This window comes from Rattus norvegicus, chromosome 5 (genome assembly GCF_021556685.1).
Source record: "Rattus norvegicus strain SHRSP/BbbUtx chromosome 5, alternate assembly SHRSP_T2T, whole genome shotgun sequence".
NCBI lineage: Eukaryota > Metazoa > Chordata > Mammalia > Rodentia > Muridae > Rattus > Rattus norvegicus.
Window position 1 is genome coordinate 147456628 of NC_141538.1, and position 20166 is coordinate 147476793.

At 53.1% G+C, this 20166-nt stretch overlaps 2 protein-coding genes across 4 annotated transcripts; one reads left to right on the forward strand and one right to left on the reverse strand.

The window, feature by feature from the left end:
* Positions 1 to 1648: 1648 nt before the first annotated feature.
* Tmem54 (transmembrane protein 54) lies at positions 1649 to 8162 on the forward strand. The gene is given in 6 exon segments (NM_001034151.1): positions 1649 to 1790; positions 4431 to 4624; positions 6902 to 6961; positions 7051 to 7239; positions 7335 to 7469; positions 7839 to 8162. Coding segments are annotated over 6 exon segments (651 nt in total). The 5' UTR covers positions 1649 to 1774; the 3' UTR covers positions 7896 to 8162.
* On the reverse strand, positions 8092 to 18787 carry Hpca (hippocalcin). Of its 3 annotated transcripts, none has more exons than XM_087660608.1 (4): positions 18752 to 18787; positions 16056 to 16454; positions 9221 to 9326; positions 8092 to 9060 (listed from the first exon to the last, which is right to left on the reverse strand). In XM_087660608.1, the coding sequence occupies exons 2-4, from the start codon at positions 16431 to 16433 to the stop codon at positions 8963 to 8965; spliced, it is 582 nt and encodes a 193-aa protein (XP_087516734.1). In that variant the 5' UTR covers positions 16434 to 16454; positions 18752 to 18787; the 3' UTR covers positions 8092 to 8962.
* Between the last annotated feature and the right edge of the window lie 1379 nt (positions 18788 to 20166).

Genomic DNA, 20166 nt, shown 5'->3' on the forward strand with positions numbered 1-20166 from the left:
AGAGTTTCTGGGCTCCAATTATGAGTATGAAGCCATTTGCAATAGGGCTTACTGCTGGCCAAGTAACCGCTAAAGGACGCATGTGGACATAACCTTTAATGGCCATGAGGGAAGACGCCAGCTAATGGCTTAATGACCTGCCTCCATCGTCCCTTCCATCTATCCTGTCTCCTTATCCCTTGCCCATTGCACAATGTCCCCTTCAGATGTCAGCCGATAAGAAAGCCCACCGACCCACCTTTTGGGAGTGACCAGAGCAGCCTGCCTGACCTGTGTTTGACCAGCAGCGCCTGGGGCTTCAGCTCCTTCTCCTAATGTTAATGTGTTTTCCAAACTTCAGACCTGCTGACCCAAGGAACACAGGAGGTGTCACTACAGGTGACACTAGAGGCACACATTCACCAGACACCTGGGGTCCAGGTTCTGAGAACATGTAGACATCAGGCCAGCCTTGTCCACGGAGACTGTACTGATGGGGTACCCCTGCTGTGACGACCTCGGTGGTCCAGACAGGTGCTATGCTATATGACCATGGCAGAATGCTAGGCAGACACATGGTTGAGAGCCTTCCACTGTTTATTCTCCACTTCTGGCTAAAGGGTCCCATGTTGGACCGGAAGGAGGAAGACAAGACTTCTGTCTGCAGCAGGGACAGTGTAATGAAGCAAGTGTTCATTCAACACTTGATATAACCCAAAGTCAACTCCCCAGGCCCAGCAATGGACATTCTAGGATCTCTGTGAGTTCAAAACCAGCCTGGTCTACATAGTGAGTTCCAGGACCGTTAGGACTACATCGTGTGTGTGTGTGTGTGTGTGTGTGTGTGTGTGTGTGTGTGTGGTGTTTGTGCCGTATGCTGCTCCAGTGGAGATCGGAGGACAACTTTCAGGAGTCAGTTCTCTCCTTCCCATGTGGATCCCAGGGATGGAACTCGGGTCAGCAGGTTAGTGACAAGAGACTTGACTGACTGAGCCAGCTCATTGACCCCTGTAATTTCTTTCTTTTCTTTTTCTTTCTTTTTTTGTTTTTTTTTTCTTTTTTTTTTTTTTTGTTTTTTTTTTGGTCTTTTTTTCGGAGCTGGGGACCGAACCCAGGGCCTTGTGCTTCCTAGGCAAGCGCTCTACCACTGAGCTAAATCCCCAACCCCTCTTTTTTTGTTTTTTAAGGCTGCATTTTCTTGTCAGGGGACAAGAATTATTACCCTTAATTTTCCAAGGAGCAAACAGAGACATCACCCCACCACTGCTAAGACCAGATTGAGACCAGGAGGCACTCTCTGTCAGTGGAAGGAAGACCTAGCAAGGGCAAGTGATTGTTCTGAAGTCACACTGTAGATTAAAAGCAGACCCCTACTGGCTCCTGCTCACTCCCAGCTTTCATCCTGCCCCAGGTGTCCGTGTCCTCGTCCCCACCGTCCGGCCCCCACATCCGGGTGGCTAACGCCATCACCTCCCAGCAGGACGATGGAGACCCCTTGGAGCCTCAATATCCATCCATGGATGGGCGTGCTAGAGGGAACGAGGGCAGTCTGGCGCCGGGCACTGGCTCAGCGGCAGGGGCGGGGCCGTGACTCAGCCGCACAGTCCCGGGGTCGCCCAGCCGGTCCGACCGGCCTCCACAACGCGCGCGGGGCGCCGGGCTGGGCGACCGGAGGGGTGCAGGGAAGGGAGCCTCCAGGAGCCTGCTTGGGCGGGAAGAGGCGCGCAGACCGCGGAGGAGAAGGATGGGAGAGAGACCCCGCTGAGGCCAGCGGGGTACACTGGCTGGGATCAACATGTGTCTGCGCATAGGTGAGCTGGGGCACACGGGAAACCCACTCCTGGGGTTGCCCAACCTGAAGTCAGGCCGCTTGCCTCACCTAACCCTGCTTCGCATACTGGCCTGCTTCAGGTCACCTTTTTCTCAGCCTCAGTTTTCTCAGAAGCGGTGACAAGCGGCTGGGTTCTATTTGCTTTAGGCTAGTGCTCTACCACTGAGCTGCACGCCGGCCCCAAGATTTTGAGGCAGTGAAGTTACTCAGGGACTACCCAGAACTCAGTACTTAGCTCACTCAAACTGTGAACTCCTCCCGCCTCAATCTCCTGCAGCTGGGGACTGCAGGTTTGGGCCAGTGAGACCCAGCTCTGACTAAGTCTGGTTTTGATGCGGTCAGTGATCCCTCCATCTCCTGGCCCAATTTCCCTTTCTAAGGGGCAAGGCTAGATAAGTTCCGAGATCCGCAGAGAGGAGAAGGGATGCTGGAGGATGAAGAGATAAGGACCTAGGGCCCAGGACCACGGGTCCTTAGCCTTACCGAAGGCCCCATTTCCATACCTTCCTCTCATCCAGCCAGACTGGAGGGAAAGACCAGTTAACCAGGACCTTGACAGAGTAGACTAGTGTGCCCCTCCCCCACGCCGTGGGCAAACTCTGGGATCTAAGGCGTTCCCACTCTTCCAGCATACACGTCTTAGGAGCCATGCCTCTTTCTCCTCGGTAAAATGAAGACCGTTGCACCCACCTCGTGACCAGGATGAAGTTCCTGCCTGCTAATAAGTGCTTAGCATCATGCTAACCATGTTGTCCAGTGCTCCCAGCGTGAAAACTGAGAAATAAAGCCTTCTTAGGGCTCCCTGACTAATGCAGGACCCTAGCCTTCCTGTCTGACCAAAGCCTTGGTCCAGAGATGCTTTTTAGCCTAGTCAAAACCCATTAGCCTCTGGGTTGCTACTGACTGATAGGTGGGTGGATGGGCTTGGTGGATGGGGTGGGACCCGTGAGGCCCCTGGAACAAGGCTGCAATCCCTCTTCCTGTTTGGCTGGCTGTTCATCTTCACAAGCCCTTTCCAGTTCCCCGTGCCTTTCCAGTTTATAGCCTGTCCTCCGACGCAATGACATTCCCAGAGCCTGCAAGCCCGAGGAGAGCTCAGAGACCACTTAGGCCAACCTGGCCCAGCTCTATGCCTAAGAATCCGGAGTTCAGAGGGGAGGAGGGGCTGGTACCAGGTCCACAGTGAATCTCTGACTGTCTGGACAGGCTTCTCCTTGCTCTCCAAAATTACCAACTGTGCCCCCTCCCCGTGTGGGGTGTGTGTGTGTGTGTGTGTGTGTGTGTGTGTGTGTGTGTTACTGAGTTTAATTAGGGTTAATTACAAGAGTTTGAGGGGGAATTTTACTGGAACATAGGCAACTTACCAGTGGCTACACCACTGAAATAAAAAAAAAAAAGTAATATTCTTTTTTAGGCAATGTCTTACTCTGTAACCTAAACTGGCCCCGACTTTGCAGCAATCCTCCTGCCTCAGATTCCTGAATACAGGGATTATAGACCCCCCTTTTACCCCCCCCCCCCCAATGATTCCTGCGATTGCCCAGAGAATGTCCCTTAATGACTCTTCCCCCTTTCTTGTTTTCATTCAGCTGCAGAGCTCACTTGTCGGGAACAGGGTCGAGCCTCTGCGCCACGCCTGGAGACACTGGGATTTAGCAAGGGTCTCAGAGCCAGCGTCCATTAGAAGCAGCAAAGGAAGGAAAGGAAGGGCTCTGCTTAGCTGAGAGGGCCAATCACACTCTTCTAGTTTCTCAGAGCTGGCTAACCCGAAGCCCCACCTCCACCTCACTCCCACCCCTCACCCCACCCCCGTCCAGGGGGCAGGGCCATATGTGCGATGTTGTGGCGGAGAGCAGCTCAGAGGAGGAGGGCTTCCAGCTAGGATAGGACTTGGCCACTCAGAAAGCGTCTTTGTTGCCAGAGTGGATCCTGGTCCCAGCCCCAGTTAAGTGCAACCTGCACTAAGAGTCCCCGATTTCCTGTCCACCCATGGACTTTGTCCACACTGAGAAGCAAGGGCTCTTCCTCTCCAGGAAGAGAAGTAGAGAATAGACGGCTCCATTGAGCGGCTGCATGTTAAGTACCGAGTGTGCCAGACCCCATCTACCGAACTACTGAGGAAGGCCTGACACTGCCCAGTACACTGCAGGCTCCTCGAGTCCTGGCAGTACCTGTAGGGCTCATAGGTATCCTAGTGTATGGCATGGAGCAGGCGTGCAGGGCGCTTTTTTTTTTTTTTTTTTTTTTGGTTCTTTTTTTTTTTTTTCCGGAGCTGGGGATCGAACCCAGGGCCTTGCGCTTCCTAGGCAAGCGCTCTACCACTGAGCTAAATCCCCAACCCCGCAGGGCGCTTTTTTACATGGAGCAGCTGAGTGAATGATTGGCTGGATGGCTCGGCGAGAGGATCATGTTGGATCCCTGCTACTCAGGACACCATGGCTAACAGGGACAGTCGTGTGGATCTCCTGCGTGCTTTTCCAATCTCATAATTCAAGGGCTTACAAACCAACCGTGAAGCTTTTAGAGTCGAACAAACGGGAGGCTCAGAAGACCCACACCCCACAGCAGGAAGCGCCTCCCCGATGATCCTGACCTGTGTCCCCCCCACCCCCACCCGCAGGTGGCCTGAATGTGGATGAGTTCCGGAAGTTGCTGATGAAGACGGGCCTGGTGCTGGTAGTGCTGGGTCACGTGAGCTTCATTGCGGCAGCCGTGCTCCATGGCACCATGCTGCGCTTTGTAGCCACCACCAGGGACGCCGTGGTTCTACAATACTGTGTGGTAGACATCCTCTCCGTCACCTCTGCCATTGTGGTAATGTCCTGGCTGGGAGGCCAGCAGGAGGGAGGGATCCGGTCCCAGTCAGAGCCCCAAGCACCCTACACCATAAATGATAGAACCATATACCAACTGTGCAGCCACTCAAACTCTCTTTCCTCTTTCCTTCCTCTCTCTCTCTCTCTCTCTCTCTCTCTCTCTCTCTCTCTCTCTCTCTCTCTCTCTCTCTCTCTCTGTCTCTTTCTGCCTCACTTTTTTCCTCTGTAAAAATGGGGGTGGCGGGAGTATGTGTGCAGGGCAGAGGTTCCCAGTGAGTATCTGAGGGAGTCATCCACAGAAGGTGCTTACTGAGGGGCCTGGCATGTGGCTCGTGTGATCTGCTGTGACAGATATCCACGGTGTGGTGGTACAGAGTGAGTGAACGTCAGCATAGCTAGGGAGGGTCAGTAAGGGTTTCCCAGAGAAGTAGACCTCTGAGCCGGGTATTTATGGATGCGTAGGCGTCCCCAGTGGACTGTAACTAGCAACCCAAGTATGCGGCATGCTGGGACTGGCTTGCAGACAAGCATGTCAAGGTGTCACTCCATGTTCAGGCTGTGTGGCAGCTGCAAATGTGTGGAGCTGGGAATGGCTGAGGTCTGTTCTGGTGACACCGAGTAAAACAGTCAGACAGGAGCCTAGCATGAGGGTAGACTACATGAGCCACTTGATAATCGGTAGCCATGGTGATACCTGGACATCTACCCTGTTTGATGAATGAATAAATGAAAGAGTCTGGCGCTCTTAGGTTTGAAAAGCTCTTCTCTGCCTGTCAGCTGATGTGTTCATCTCTGGGAGACCCACTGACTCCTGGCTGAGGGACTTCTCTCTCCCTCTGAGCTGGTCTCTCTGCCTACAAAATGAAGCTCTGACAGCCTGGTGACCTCCAGGCATGGTGAACCAGGCTTCGATCTGTGGGAGCTCCGACAGCAGGAAGAGTGTAGTGTTGTGTGCCAATCAGTATCTGTTTTACGTGGCAGCCATGTGAGGAAGGCATAGAAGATGGCCAGTCCGGGGTCAGGAGGCTCTGGGCTGGAACATTTCACCTTTGCCCTGCTTTCCTCAGCTGCCCAGGGCTGGGGGGGGATTCACCCCACTCCCTTGGATGCGATTGTCTTCCTGTGAGCGCATCCTGCAGAGAGGGGCTCAGCCCAGAGAGGTGGAGATACTTTCTTGTGACTGCACAGTGAATTAACACTGCCACTCCACCCGCATGGTACTGTGCTCAATACAGAGACCGACACTAAGAAGGCAGATGGGCTAAATGGAGCCCTAGGGAGAGGGCAGCCACGGAGCTAAGTGGTGCACAGGAAATCCTGTCTCTGGGGGTGTAGGGGCATTCAAGGAATCTTAGAAAGGATGATCTGTGGGTAGCATCTGAGTGGCTATGCGTGAGTGCCCAGGTCCAGTGCAATGAGGGAAGACAGTGGCACAGGCTAGAGCAGAGGGGGCCAGAGCTAGGTCATTAAGAGCTTGGGATAACTCGATGCTCTTAGAAGTTTCTTTCTCTTTTGTGGTACTTAGGATTGAGCCCCGGCTTCACACGTGACAGGCAAGTGTTCTATTCCCAAGTTCCATCCCTGGCCCTCTTTTAAAGATTCTGACTTCTGTTCACGATGTGTCTTGTCTGTCTGAGATGTGGCCTCACTGCATAGTCCTGGCTGAAAAAGGACTTTTTATATAAACCAGGATGGCTCTAAACTTGCGGCAATCCACCTGCCTCAGTGTGGGGATTGTAGGTATATACCTCCATGCCTGGTTTCTGGTTTAATATAATTTGGGGCTTAGTTCCTTGTTAGTGGAATGCATTCCTTCCAGACTTTTCCATCCCAAGGAGATGTGCCGTGGTCCTGCGGCCTAGCACACGCCCTGACTTATGCCCGCAAAAACACGGGACCTTGGGGCTGGGGATTTAGCTCAGTGGTAGAGCGCTTACCTAGGAAGCGCAAGGCCCTGGGTTCAGTCCCCAGCTCCGAAAAAAAGAACAACGACAACAACAAAAAAACAAAAACAAAAAAAAAAAAACAAAAAAACAAAACAAACAAACAAAAAAAAACGGGACCTTGTCGGAGACTCACAACGGAGTCTTTTGGCAACTTTTGGCAACGGAGAACCCTGGAAGGTCGTGGGAAGTGGGGGTTTATGAGACCAAAGCCAGAGGCCAGGGTGGGAGTGGAGACTGCAGGACCATGGAAGACATTGGGGGAATCTTCATCCAAGCGTGGGTCTGACCCCACAAGCTGGTCTCCAGCACTGATCCAAGCTTCCCCACAGGTCATCCTTGCGGGAATTTCGGCTGTCATCTTGTCACGCTATCTCCCCAGCACCCCCTTGGTATGTGGCACTTCCTCAGATGGGACCATGGGCAGCAGCCATCTTGGGGCCAAGCATGCTATCCACTGACCGGTGTTCTTCCTGCCTAGCGCTGGACCGTGTTTAGCCTGAGTGTGGCCTGTGCTCTGCTCTCTCTGACCTGTGCCCTTGGACTCCTGGCCTCCATTGCTGTGACCTTCGCCACCAAGGGCAGGGCACTCCTGGCCCCCTGTACTTTTGAGAACACTGAACTCCCAACACTGGCACCGGACTGTCCTTTTGACCCTACTCGAATTTACGTGAGTGCCTCATCCTGGAAGGGGTTGGAAACCATTCTTGGAATCTACCCACATCCCTATCCCTAATTAGATGTCTGTGCCCCTGGACCCCGCAGAGCTCTAGCCTGTGCCTCTGGGCCATCTCTCTCATATTCTGTCTGGCGGAGAGCATGTCTGCCGTGCGCTGCGCCCAGCTCGTGCATCGGCTGCTGGAACTGAGGCCCTGGTGGGGGAAAAGCTGCCACCATACGGTAAGTTCCCCCATAGTCCTCGGAGGTCCCTGGCTGGTCAACCTCCAGAGGGGTGCCTCTCTGAACGGGGCCTCAGATAACTGGAGCAAGTTTGCTCACCACCATCAAAGGGCTCCAAAGTTCAGAGAGGCCAGATCTGCCAGCTAAGTCACATGGCTGATGTCTGGCTCTCCCAATCTTGAAGGGAAGCACTGGTCTTTGGGGATTAAACAGGAGACACTTGGGCGGTGGGAGGGGTCTGGCCTGTCATGAGTGAATGATAGTGCTGTCCTCCCTCAAACCTGTAGTCCTTCCTTCGTCCAGTTTGGGGGTGGTCCTAAAGATAGAGACCTCAGACCCAGGGCAACAACCAGGTTCCTGTGTCTGCAGATACAAGCAAGCCCAGAGCCCCTGGATGGCCATGACCTACTGAGTTGCACCAGCTGACCCCTGACACCTCAGCAGCTCCATGGCTACTGAGGCATGTGACCACACCTGCACTGACCAGTGCCCAGACAGCGATGGAAGCTTATGGAAGCTCACCAGATCCAGGATTCCTACAGCAAGCCCCAGAAAGATCAAAGGGCTCCTGGGGACGTGGGAGAGGGCTTGGAACGCCCTCCCCTGGCCACCAAGACCAATGCACTGAAACAAGACTTTATTTTGAAGTTATTAAAAAGAACAAAGACGCTCCGTGTGGCGCATGCAGAGGGACATGGGGCTTGGCCAGGGGCCTGCACTTCTTTCCCACACAGAACGCTGTGGAGGGGCTCTGCTCATCTGTCTGCCGGCCTCTGTGTGCGCGGGTGCGTGTGCATGTGTGCGTGCATATGCGTGCGTGTGTGTGTGTGTGTGTGGTGCGCGCGCATGTGCGCGCGCGCCCGTGCGTGTGTGAGGTGGGGGAAGGAGAGAGAAATACAGAGGACAGACGGGTAAATCTGTGGTTATCCAAGTGCAAAGAGGCAGGCTGGGTTTGGGGACCCCCAGTTGGAATCCTGGGAGATCTTCTTTTTACCATGGCCTCCAGCCAGCAAGAGCTGGGACAGGAAGTGTTCTTCTGCAGGGAAGTAGATCAGGGAACTTCTTCAAAGTCCCACAGCCCAGTAATCCTCCCGGTCTCCCCACCAAACAAACAAAAAGACTCTTCACCTTGGCACAAATCCCCACCTCCCTCCAGGCTGAGGACCACCCAAGAAGGACCTACCCCTCTTCCCCGTGTTGTGGAAGAGCCTCCGGGTTGTGGGTGGGTGGAAGGTGATCCAGCTGTCTGGGGAAAGAATACAGAACCTGACCCGGGGGTAATCTCGGTCCCACTAAGGGAGATTCTGCCTCTTAGGCCGTGGGGACTAACGGCTGCCTTGCTTAGCCCCTTCCTTGCAGGGTTCGCTTCTCCAGAGGCCCCCCCACAGTGCAGACCCCAGAAGGGGATTCCCCAGCCTGGATAGACACGAGGGAGAGGAAGCTGAGAGCCGGAGGGCCGGTGAAGGCAGGGAGGCGAGCTGGCTCCTCTCAGCTCAGAACTGGGAAGCGCTGCTGGGATCGCATTGCAGCAGGCGCACGATCGATGGGTCGCTTTTGGCCCCGCGGATGAACTCCTCCAGTGACAGCTTGCCTGCAGAGAGAAGGGAGGGCTGAGAATGAGGAGAAGGTGGCTGCAGAGCCAGGCAGGTGGCTCTGGAGAGAAAAGGAGGGAGGCTGCCCACCCTCTTCCGCCCCCGCCCCAGCCCCCGCCCCGCCCCCACTCTCCTCCGCCCCCATCCCCCGCCCCTCACCGTCATTGTTTGTGTCCATTTGGCGGAAGATTTTCTCAGTCCTCTTTTCCGGGGTAGACTCATCCTCAGGCATCTTCATCACGGACGAAACCATCTTGTAAATGGCCTGTGGGATGGGGTATCGGGAGAGGGAGAGGACATCAGCGAGTGAGGAGGACTGGACTAAACTCCCATCTCGCTCTCTGTCTCTATAAACATCCCAGGGTCATGCTTTACTGGTAATGGAGGAGGGGATAAGGAAAAGTCTGGAAAGGCTGAAGGGTGCCCTGAGCCAGGGCCCTTAGAGGGCCAGGTGGGAATTGCTGATGGAGCTGATGAACAAAAGCCACGACAACCTGAAAGCTTCAGGTGGGTGCCAAGCATTTGGGGAGGGGGGTGTCACTGAGTCAAGGGAGATGTTGGAGGACAACCGAGCCCAGATAGCAAGGTGCCTAGAACGCCAAATTTAGGTGTGTGTTTGAGGGTAAGGGTTGCGTTAGCGCTCCCGCTCGGTGACCGACAGGGGGCGCTGAGCGGAGGGAGATGGCACTGTGATCTGCGGTCGGCAGGGGGCGCAGAGCAGCGTCGAGGCAGCTTGGACCTAGAAGGGGCGGGAACATTATGCAAACGAATGCAAATGAGCACCTGCCACGGGTCCAGGGACAGCCTGAGCTCTTCTAGGCTGAGGGCGGCAGCTGCCACGTGTAGGAGCTCCAGAGGCAACACGAAGGAGAGTTGCTGAGCTAAATGTACAGAGCATGTAGTGCTCGGTCTGTGGGATGGGGCTCTTTCTGCTCCCCGGAGCTCAAAGGCCAGACTAGTCACCTCGAACTTCCAGTTTTTTCACAGCGACGCCTCCTCCAAGAAGCCTCCTTTCTTCCCCCACGCCATAACCCTCCCACCCTTTTTTTGTCCAGTTTTGTTTCTGCGCTGCTCTTTTCCGGCCTCTTTCCTTCAGATCGGTCCCACACACTGCCTCTGAACGCTCTAAACAAACCCCCACTACCACCTCGCCAAATCAGCAGGCTGCCCCCCTTATTTCCGGCACACACAGACCAGTTCCTTCTGGATGCTGTCCCCACTTCTCCTTGGGGTTCAGTGTACAATGCTTTCTTAGCTAGGCCATCTGTGATCCAGCCTGGGTCAGGGCGTGTTGGCTGCACAGAGCCTCCTAGGTAGATACTTCTCAAGATAGTAATTATTTCCCTGGAGGCTTGTACCTGCTTCCCGCCATTCAGATGAGAACAGTCACTCTGCTGACTACTTCTAAAATTTCCAAATCCCAGTACAGTGCCTTGGCACACGGCAGGGATCTCCCTGTTTAAAGGCCATTGTCACCTCCCACAACTCTCTGTACCAAGTCCAAACCATTTGCTTTTGACATTCAAGATACTTGACAAGCTGTCCACTGCCGGCCTCGCTACCACCAGACCTCGCGGGAGGGGTGATTCTGCCACAACCGAACACCTCTGGGCTTTTCAGGTTCTCCAACACTGACAGCCTCTGCCTGGAATTTTGTTTTGTTAGAGACAGGGTTTCCCTGTGTAACCTTGGCTGTCCTGGAACTCACTCTGTAGACTAGGCTGGCCTTGAACTCAGAGATCACCTGCTTCTGCCTCCTGAATGCTGGGATCAAAGGTCTGCACCAGGGCCTGGTGCACCTGGCCTACATGCAGGATTTCTACATCCACTCAGAGAAACCATGTATCAAATCTTCCCTTTGTGGATAAGAAACCACGGTTTGGGAAGGGAAGGGATAGAAGACACTAGATCAGAGCTTGCTCCCTGTGAGGGTCGAGTACAGTGATTCTCAACCTTCCTAATGCTGCAAGCAACCCTTTAATACAGTTCTTCATATTGCGGTGACTCCCAACTACACAATTACTTTTGTTCCTACTTTGTAACTCTAATGTTGCTACTGTTGAGAATAGTAATATAAAAATCTGATATGCAGGATATCTGACATGCGGACCACCTGTGAGAGGGTTATTCAACCCCCAAAGGGGTGGTAACCCACAGGTTGAGAGCAGATGGATGTACGCTTAGACAATTTGGAAGAATAAGCATCAGAGTGACATCCTGGTCCATTCTGCACTTGCTTTATATCCTTGAAAAAGAACTTGGCCAGGCTGGAGAGATGGCTCAGCGGTTAAGAGCACTGACTATGGGGCTGGGGATTTAGCTCAGTGGTAGAGCACTTACCTAGGAAGCGCAAGGCCCTGGGTTCGGTCCCCAGCTCCGAAAAAAAGAACCAAAAAAAAAAAAAAAAAGAGCACTGACTATTCTTCCAGAGGTCATGAGTTCAATTCCCAGCAACCACATAGTGCCTCACAACCATCTGTAATGGGATCCGATGCCCTCTTCTGCTGTGTCTGAAGACAGCTAGAGTGTACTCATATAAATGAAATAGACAAATCTGAAAGAAAGAAAGAAAGAAAGAAAGAAAGAAAGAAAGAAAGGAAGAAAGAAAGAAAGGAAGAAAGAAAGAAAGAAAGAAAGAAAGAAAGGAAGAAAGAACATGGCCACCATGAACCTCAGTTACCATCTGTAAAATGGGAGTGCTGTGTATCTCATCGGGGCTGTCTGGAGGACTAAATGAGATAGAAAAGTACAACGGTGGCTGGAGTAAGTGGTCACTAAATAGCAGCTTATATTGTCATTATTCGTCATCTACTGTGTCCTCGGGCTTTTCAGTGCCCTGGACTCCTAGGTGTTCCTTTATATACCTGTCCCGGACCTCGTCAGTACGGCCCGTGCCTGTCTTTCTTATTGGAGTGGGAGCTCCACGAAGCACACTGCCTCTTCCCTCCCACTGTGCCACCACCCAGTGTAAGGCTGGGAAGGGAAGAGGGCTGAGCAGTGACTTAGAGGGTGGCCATTCCCCTTGTGACAATCCTTCTAAATAATTGTCTGCATCGCTCGCTAGCTCAGAGTCTCACTGGAGCCTACTTGTCATTAATCAGGCCCTGGGGCTCACAAGCTCCGTCTGCTTCAGCTGTCTGGAGCCTCTGGGGTGACATAGAGGAGGCCAGGGTCTAGAGGGCAGAAACTGGTTTTTAAAAAAATGTCCGGGGGTTGGGGATTTAGCTCAGTGGTAGAGCGCTTGCCTAGCAAGAGCAAGGCCCTGGCAAGGCCCTGGGTTCGGTCCCCAGCTCCGGAAAAAAAGAAAAGAAAAAAAAATGTCCGGGGGTGCCTAAGGAATGGACTCGCTAACTGCTGCACTGGGTGTGGTGGCTTCAGCAGGGCTGAGATTTACCAGTGTACGATTGGAAAAAGAACATGTCTCTGAACTCGTTGATATCCAGCGAATCCCTAAATGACAATGCCACTACTTTGACCCCCCAGAATTCCCCATCATCCTGCCTCCAAAAAGGACTGCATGATCCGGAGGCTCCTGGGACCACCACTGAGGCAACATAGTGGAAAATATCACTTCCCAAGACAGGCAGCAGCCATTCCACTCAAGCTAGAGACTGAGATCCACGTCCCCAGCAAGAGGGGGAGCCAGTGGACTGGGCGAGCTGGAGTGGATATCAGCCCACGAAGCAGAGGAGGCTAAAAGGGAAGGGTGCTCAGATGTACGAAGGATCCTTGTGCAGAGCTATGTGGCAGCAGTTCTCAACACGCATCTTAGGGATGCTCACAAGGCCATGTTAGCCAGTGCAGGAGATGGGTGAGAAGAAGAATGACGGACAGTCACCAAGAGGAAAAGGATGGCTCAGGACCACTAGAACCAGGTTCTGGGCACAATAGAGATTCATTTGCTCCAAAGGAACAGAGGGCAGGGAATAAGAGACAAAGCCAAGAGATAGAGAATGAGGGAGAAGGGGAGGGGAACATGGTGTGTGTGTGGGGGGGTGGGTGACAGAGGTGGAGAATTTGTCCCAGAGGACAAAGGACTGCCTCTGGATAGAGAGGAGACAGATGTGGCCCATAGGAAAATGGCGGTTTATAAAGGCAAAGGGGAGATTTAGCTCAGTGGTAGAGCGCTTACCTAGGAAGCGCAAGGCCCTGGGTTCGGTCCCCAGCTCCGGAAAAAAAAAAAAAAAGAACCAAAAAAAAAAAAAAAGGCAAAGGGGAAACCCCTTGGTAAGATGAGGTGTTTAATTTTAATTGACATGTTAATTAGGCAAGCCAAAGGGGGCTTTTGATTGCTGGACTTCAATACTTTAACAGCTAGGCCTTTGCAGTCAGCCTCAGAAGGAGGGAGTGGCCAAATAAGGGAATAGACCTTGGGGGCTAGCTTTGAAAATGCTAACAGTTTTTAGCAAGGCAGAGGGGATTGGGGGCGGGAGGGGGGAGCCTGCCAGAGTCATGCTTGCCATGTCTGAGTCCCTCAGTCACTAACATCCACCGCGTACCAAGTACCGAGTACCGAGTATCAAGTACCGGGTACCTACATAGCCCTCAACAGAGCTCTTTTTTTTTTTTTTTTTTCTTTTCTATTTTTCGGAGCTGGGGACCGAACCCAGGGCCTTGCGCTTGGTAGGCAAGCGCTCTACCACTGAGCTAAATCCCCAACCCCAACAGAGCTCTTGATCTCTACCAGTGCCTTGGAGTAGTGGAAAAAAGCCAGTGGGTTTATGACTTTCTGTTAGGATGCTTGCAGACAAATCTGACAGCCCTAGTTCAATCCCCAGGATCTGCATAAAGGAGAAGGAGGACTGATTCTCCAGCATGAGCCCTACCCATAAATAAATAAAAATATAATTTTAAACTGTTTAGAGGCCAGCCAGGGCTACAGAGAGAGGGGTGGGGGATGGGGATCCTGTCTAAAAACAAATGTCTGAAGTGGACGAGGAGCAGGCGGGTAAAATAGAATCTCAGCACTGACCGCCTTCAGTGAGCTAAGGGGACACCGTGCCGCGGAAGGCTTCCGAAATAAACCTAATGCATTTCATACTTAAGTTGGTACTAAGAAAAGACATTTATGACAAGTCTCTAAATCTCCTCATGCAATCAGCCTCGCTGTGTCTGCTCCACTTTTACAGATGAGCAGCACAAGAGCTAAAGCCTGTCCAGAATTGGAAGCCTCCTCTCCTGCCTGAGAGCTCAGAGCCTTCATAAAAGGCAGCTTGGAGCCGTGGCCAGCCTGGGCTCGATCTACGTCAAGCAAGTGGCCCTACCTGTCTGAGACACACGGGACTGCCCTAAGGCCGTGCCCAGCTCAGGGGTTTCAGTATCTCAGGCAGTGCTGGTTTCTGGTGGTGCCTCTGTCAATTAGTTAGGCGATGGCTGGGTGTCCAGATGGCATGTGAACGTTGGAGACAAGTGGCCCACTCAGGCGGTGAGATCTCCAGCAAGTGCCTTCTTCTTTCAAAGCATTTTTCCTCCTCAGTAAATGAGGATCAATAAAACAGGATTTGTTTTTTTTTTTTTTTTTTGGTTCTTTTTTTTTCGGAGCTGGGGACCGAACCCAGGGCCTTGCGCTTCCTAGGTAAGCGCTCTACCACTGAGCTAAATCCCCAGCCCCTAAAACAGGACTTGTAAGCTGGGGATGAGGTTGGCTGATAGAACACAGCTAGCAGATGAATGAATGAATGAATGAATGAATGAATGAATGAATGAATGAGCAAGCATAGCTGGACAGGGAAACATGCCTGTAACCTTATGGCTCAGGGGCTAAGGCAAGAGGATCATGAGTTCAAAGCCAGTCTGAGCTACTTAGAGAGACCTGTCTCCAACCAAACCAAACCAAATATAACTTGCGTAAATCAGAAATGTCAAGATGGGAAAGACAAAGCAAGGGGAGGGACTATTCCAAATTAAACCAGAATAACAAAGCCAGGTACAGAGGAGCGCCTTTAATCCCAGCGCTCAACATGAAAGGACAGGTGGGTCTCTGTGAGTTGGAGAACAACCTGATCTATAAAGTGAATTCCAGGCTAGCCACGGCGACAGAGTGAAATCCTGTCTCTCAATAAATATAACGAGAAACAAAATTCAATGTAGGATCCCAGACCAGCAAGGGGGAGGGGGGAGCAACAGGGAACATTCTGAAGAGAGTGGACAATGGCATAGGAACAGTGTTGTTTCTATTCTGTGTTAACTATCTTGACTTGCTTAACTTGGTTAATCATACTATGGCTTATGTAAGAGAATGTCTTATTCTTAGGAAATACATCTCTTACCGGAGAGGTAAAGGATGAATCCTGAGAACAGCCAGAAACCAGGGTGCACAGCGATACTAAACGCCAGGAAACTCTCTAGCTGAGTGTGGACTAAGGATACTCAGGAACTTTCTAGGGTTTTCTTTCTCTCCTTTGATGGGTTAGTGGGGGAGGGGAGACAGTTTCATAATGTCTAGGCTAGCCTCAAATTCATTTGGTTGGGCTGGAGAGATGGCTCAGGGTGGTTAAGAGCACTGACTGCTCTTCCAGAGGTCCTGAGTTCAATTCCCAGCAACCACATGGTGGCTCACAACCATCTGTAATGGGATCCGATGCTCTCTTCTGGTATCTGAAGACAGCTACAGTGTACTCATACAAATAAAAATAAATCTTTAAAAAAATAATTCAGGGGTTGGGGATTTAGCTCAATGGTAGAGCGCTTGCCTAGCAAGCGCAAGGCCCTGGGTTCGGTCCCCAGCTCTGAAAAAAAGAAAAAAGAAAAAAAAATTCATTTGGTAGCTAAGGCTAGTTTTGAACTCTTGACCCTCCTGCCTCTAACTCTACAGTAGTTTTAGCTTTCTGCTTTTCTTTCAATGGAAAGTCGTTTCATTCTAAAAGATTTTTGTAAATAGGATGAGAAAAACATCCTCTGCCACTACTCGGGACCAGGTATGTCCAGAGGCTAAAAAAAGGGGGGGAGGGGTTCAGAAACGGAGGCTGAGAAGCCAATGTCGATGGTCGCTCACCTGCACAATTTCTAGCATCTCCTCCCGGCTGATGTAGCCATTGCCGTCCAGGTCGTACATGCTGAAGGCCCACATGAGCTTCTGCTCCAGGCGGCCACGCGAGGTCACGCTCAGAGCGATGATGAACTCCCGGAAGTCGATGGTGCCGTCGCTGTTGGTGTCAAAAGTGCGGAAGACATGCTCGGCGAACTTGGAGGCATCGCCGTAGGGGAAGAAGTTGGCGTAGATCTTCTTGAACTCATCCACGTTGAGGATGCCAGTCGGGCAGTCCTTCAGGAAGCCCTTGTACCACTCCTGAAGCTCCAGCTCAGAGAACTCGGTGTTCTCTCGCAGGTCCTGCAGCATCTCTGGCCGCAGCTTGCTATTCTGCTTGCCCATGGCAGAAGAGCCAAGTCCCACCTGGGTTCCCCCCAACCAAAGGAAGTGAAAGGAGAGAGCAATGGTTACGTCCTTTTAGTCCCTTGACACTACTCCAGAAGGGCCCTCAGACACAAGATACCCCAAACTCTCATTTGACCCAAAAAGAGAGAGGTGGCCCCAGACCACACACTCTGCTCTGTGACGTGCATGTCTGGGGAACAGACACAAAGAAGAAGGAAGGGTCCAGCTCACGCTCACTGACACCCTTCTGGCTGTCCGTGGTAAGCCCATTCACAAGTACACATTTTCACCCTCCTAAGGGGACATTGGGTTGGCTCCATTTTCTACATGAGAAGGGAGGCTCAGAAAAGTAAGGTGGTCTGCTACAGATCACAAGGACACTATCAATAGAGCTGACTCCCAGAGTGTCCTAGAAGGGTGCAGAAACGCTTCTGAACCCCCCTTTGCACCTGCTGCCCCATTCCTGGCTTCCCAGAGGTCTGTTGACTCCACAGCGGACTTGCTGTTCGGACACTGATTTTCTTCCTGAAGATATGCTTAACAGGGGGTTATTAACCTGGACCCCGAAGCCAGAACTCCTGGGCTCAAATACCAGCTTTCCCTCCTAACAGCTGTGTGCCTTGGACAGTTTCCTTAAACTCTCTGTCTCAACCACAAAGGGGGTTTAATAATAGCACTTACTTCATAGGGTTATCTCGGGAATTAAATTAGTTAATACCTGTGAACATGTTGGAATCATGTCTGAGGAGGCAGGTGCGACATGCATGTTAAATGGGTAAAAATGATTTACATGTATCCAGATTCCACAAAGATCAGGCTTGATATGCAAGTGCATGTCCCCCAGCACACATGATGCCACACAGATCACCGAGTTCTCCCTAGGCTCTCTGCCACTCACATACTAGCCTCTACCCCACATGGGTCACCGTGCCTCCACACGCAATAATCCCACTGCCCCACACAACTCACACGCACTGACACACAGCACCACGCACAACTCCCATACACCAAGCATCAAGACACACCAGCCCACGACCCCACATGTCTCACACATGCCATGACACGCCAACTCGAATGCCGACACCTCTCACATGGCCAGCTGCACGTGGGACCTTCAGGCACCCTTGTCATTTGTCTTTCTATCCCCGAGGTGCTGCCAGGTCCCAGGAGAGGGAGCTGCAGCCCTTCCTCAGACCTGAGGAGGACTCTTTTTCTTGGGGAGCCTACCCAGCCCACCCAAACCTCCCTCATCACTCACATTTTCTCTGGTTTCAAAAGGTCCCCTCAGGGCAGGGATTAAAGTGTAAGGCAAGCACAAGTGACAGAGGGGAAGTAGCCGGGCAGTCATAAGCATAGGTGTAGGGGTGTGTGCAAGTGGGTCCTGAGGTTGGAGATACGAGTAAGACAGGATGAAAAGGGTTCCTGTGCATGTGGGTACATGAAGCTCTATGCACATGTGTGTGCACATGTGTGTGGGTGCGTGTTGAATGCGTATGCTCACCCATGATGTGGGTCCTGGGCTCTGCACCGCATCTATCTCCCTATGCGTTTCCGTGCATGTCTGCATGTGAATTCTATATGCGTGTTGAGCGGGCATGCACCTGTCACAGAGAGGAACGTTCCCCAGGAATGTGAGGGGACCTGTGTCTGTCCTCAGTAGTGTGTGTCATGCATGTTCCTGTAAGTTGGTGCTCCCTCCTTTCTGGATCAGCCTCTTCTGCCCCAGGCTGAGAAGCCACGGAACAAGTGTGTGGGAAGGGACTGAGGAAATGCGCAGGGCTGAACAAGGGAGCGTGTCCCTTACTCCCCTCCTCAAGGTCCAAGGAACTGGGTCAGCGGGGCGGGGGCAGAGTGATGCGCTGAGCAGGAGCGCTCCTCTAGGTGCCCCTTCCTCTCGGCCACCCTCGGCATTGCCTTTCCCAGCTGGAAGAAATGTGTTTTCTCCTCAAAGACCCCCAGTGCCCAAAATAGGAGGAATCTCACAGCTCGATCTGAGAAACCCGCCCTAGCATCCCCTCCAAACCTCCCCGGCGCCGGCCCTGAGCCCCCGCCTCCATCCTTCCCGCACTGGGTTCGAGGTACCTCCTGGAGGGGACGCCCGGGACGGTCGACGCGCGACTCCCGGGAGCCGGCCACTTGGCGGTCAGGACCCTGGAGAGCGCCGTGCGATTTCCCCCGGGGCTGGCAGCGCCGCGGGTGGGAGGAATTCCACGAAGCTCGGGGAGGAGCGGGCTGGGGAACACTGGACTTGGGTTCCTGGCTCCCAGGCTTCCCTCCCCTCATCCCCGACCCCGGCTCGAGCGGCCCCCACTCACCCAGCAACGCCGAGACACCGACTGCGCAGGGAAGGCGGCGCTGCTGCGGCGCGCGGCGGCAGAGGCGGCCAGAGGGGCGGGCGAGACTGTGAAGGAGACGCCCCGCAGCGTTGGCCCGGAGCCCCTCCCCTGGGGGGGTCCCCCGCCGGCAGCTAGGCTCCGCCCCCGCCCCCTCCCGGGAGAGAGAACGGAACGCCCTCGATGCCCCGGCCCCCTCTCTAGGGAGCACTTCACCCTGGGAGGATGATCCGGACCCCCAGCTCTGCAAGCCGACCCGGAGGGGCAAGGAAAGAGGCGGGTCAGTGTCCAGGGACTGCTCTCCTAAGCCAGGAACAATCCACCCTTACCTGGGCGCGGGGCCGCCTGTCGCCCCGCTCCGAGGGCGGAATCCGATAGGCACCCTCGCTGCCCCCGCACCTCAACTCCGGAGCCAGATGAACTGGGGGCTCTCTAGGGAGGAGGGAGAGCCTATGCCTCAGTTCCAAGGTCTTCCAGGGGCCAGACACGCCCCCTGCTACCTCCGCCGCAGAGAGCCCGACCCCCTTTCCTGCCTACTACACTGAATGTCATCCCCCAGTCCCTCTAAGAATTAATCCCACCTCCCACCATCCATGTACCTAGCTCTTCCCAGTACTCCTCCAGGCAAGGTACTGTATCCTCTCTTCCCGTAGCCTAGGCGAATGCAGGCCTGTGACCGGCCAGTACAGAAGCATGTCCCCACCTTGGGAGGTGGGGGTTCTCAGTATGCCTCCGGTCTACACTAAGGAGAGCTGCTCTTAGAGGCGCTGATGGGGTCACAACTCCTCCTGCCTGCAAGGGGGCTACACCCTCCCTCCTCCAGCTCTGGGAACAATCAATCAATCGCTACATCCTGAGCTTTAATGCTACCCTTCCCTTCTCTAGGATGTGGACTCTGTATTGTGTTCGACACTGCAGAGAAGGAAACTGAGCCTTAGAAGGGTCGAGTGCTTTTTCCAGTGTCTGACAGCTAGTGAGTGACTTGAACTCAGGAGGAGTTCGTCCGTTTCAAAAATACTTCTCAAGCATTGCTTCCGCACGTGGCACGGCTTCAGGCGGGAGCTGCAACCATGCAGAGGAAAACAATGAATGACATAACACACATGCAGAAGGATGTAACACGCATCGTCAGTACTGGAGTGTGTTAGGTAAGCAACTTGGAGAAAGGTTGGATCAGTGGTAGAGCGATGGGCCCTTCAGATGGCATTCCAGGTGAGACCGGAAGTCTTTATCGTCTTGAATAGAGAGTCTGACTTCCGTGCAGCAACTCACTGGAACATCCGGTCAAGAAAAGAGAGACAGGGGTTGGGGATTTAGCTCAGTGGTAGAGCGCTTGCCTAGCAAGCGCAAGGCCCTGGGTTCGGTCCCCAGCTCCGGAAAAAAAAAAAAAGAAAAGA

Bases quoted from the DNA above. Each gene is read 5' to 3' on its own strand.
- Hpca (XM_087660607.1), bottom strand. From the start codon at position 18,719: ATGAGGGGAGGGAAGCCTGGGAGCCAGGAACCCAAGTCCAGTGTTCCC. The intron at 9,327-16,055 runs GTGAGCGACCAT...CCCATCCCACAG, and splicing joins AGATGCTAGAAATTGTGCAG to GCCATTTACAAGATGGTTTC. The intron at 9,061-9,220 runs GTGAGGGGCGGG...TTCTCTCTGCAG, and splicing joins AATGGACACAAACAATGACG to GCAAGCTGTCACTGGAGGAG.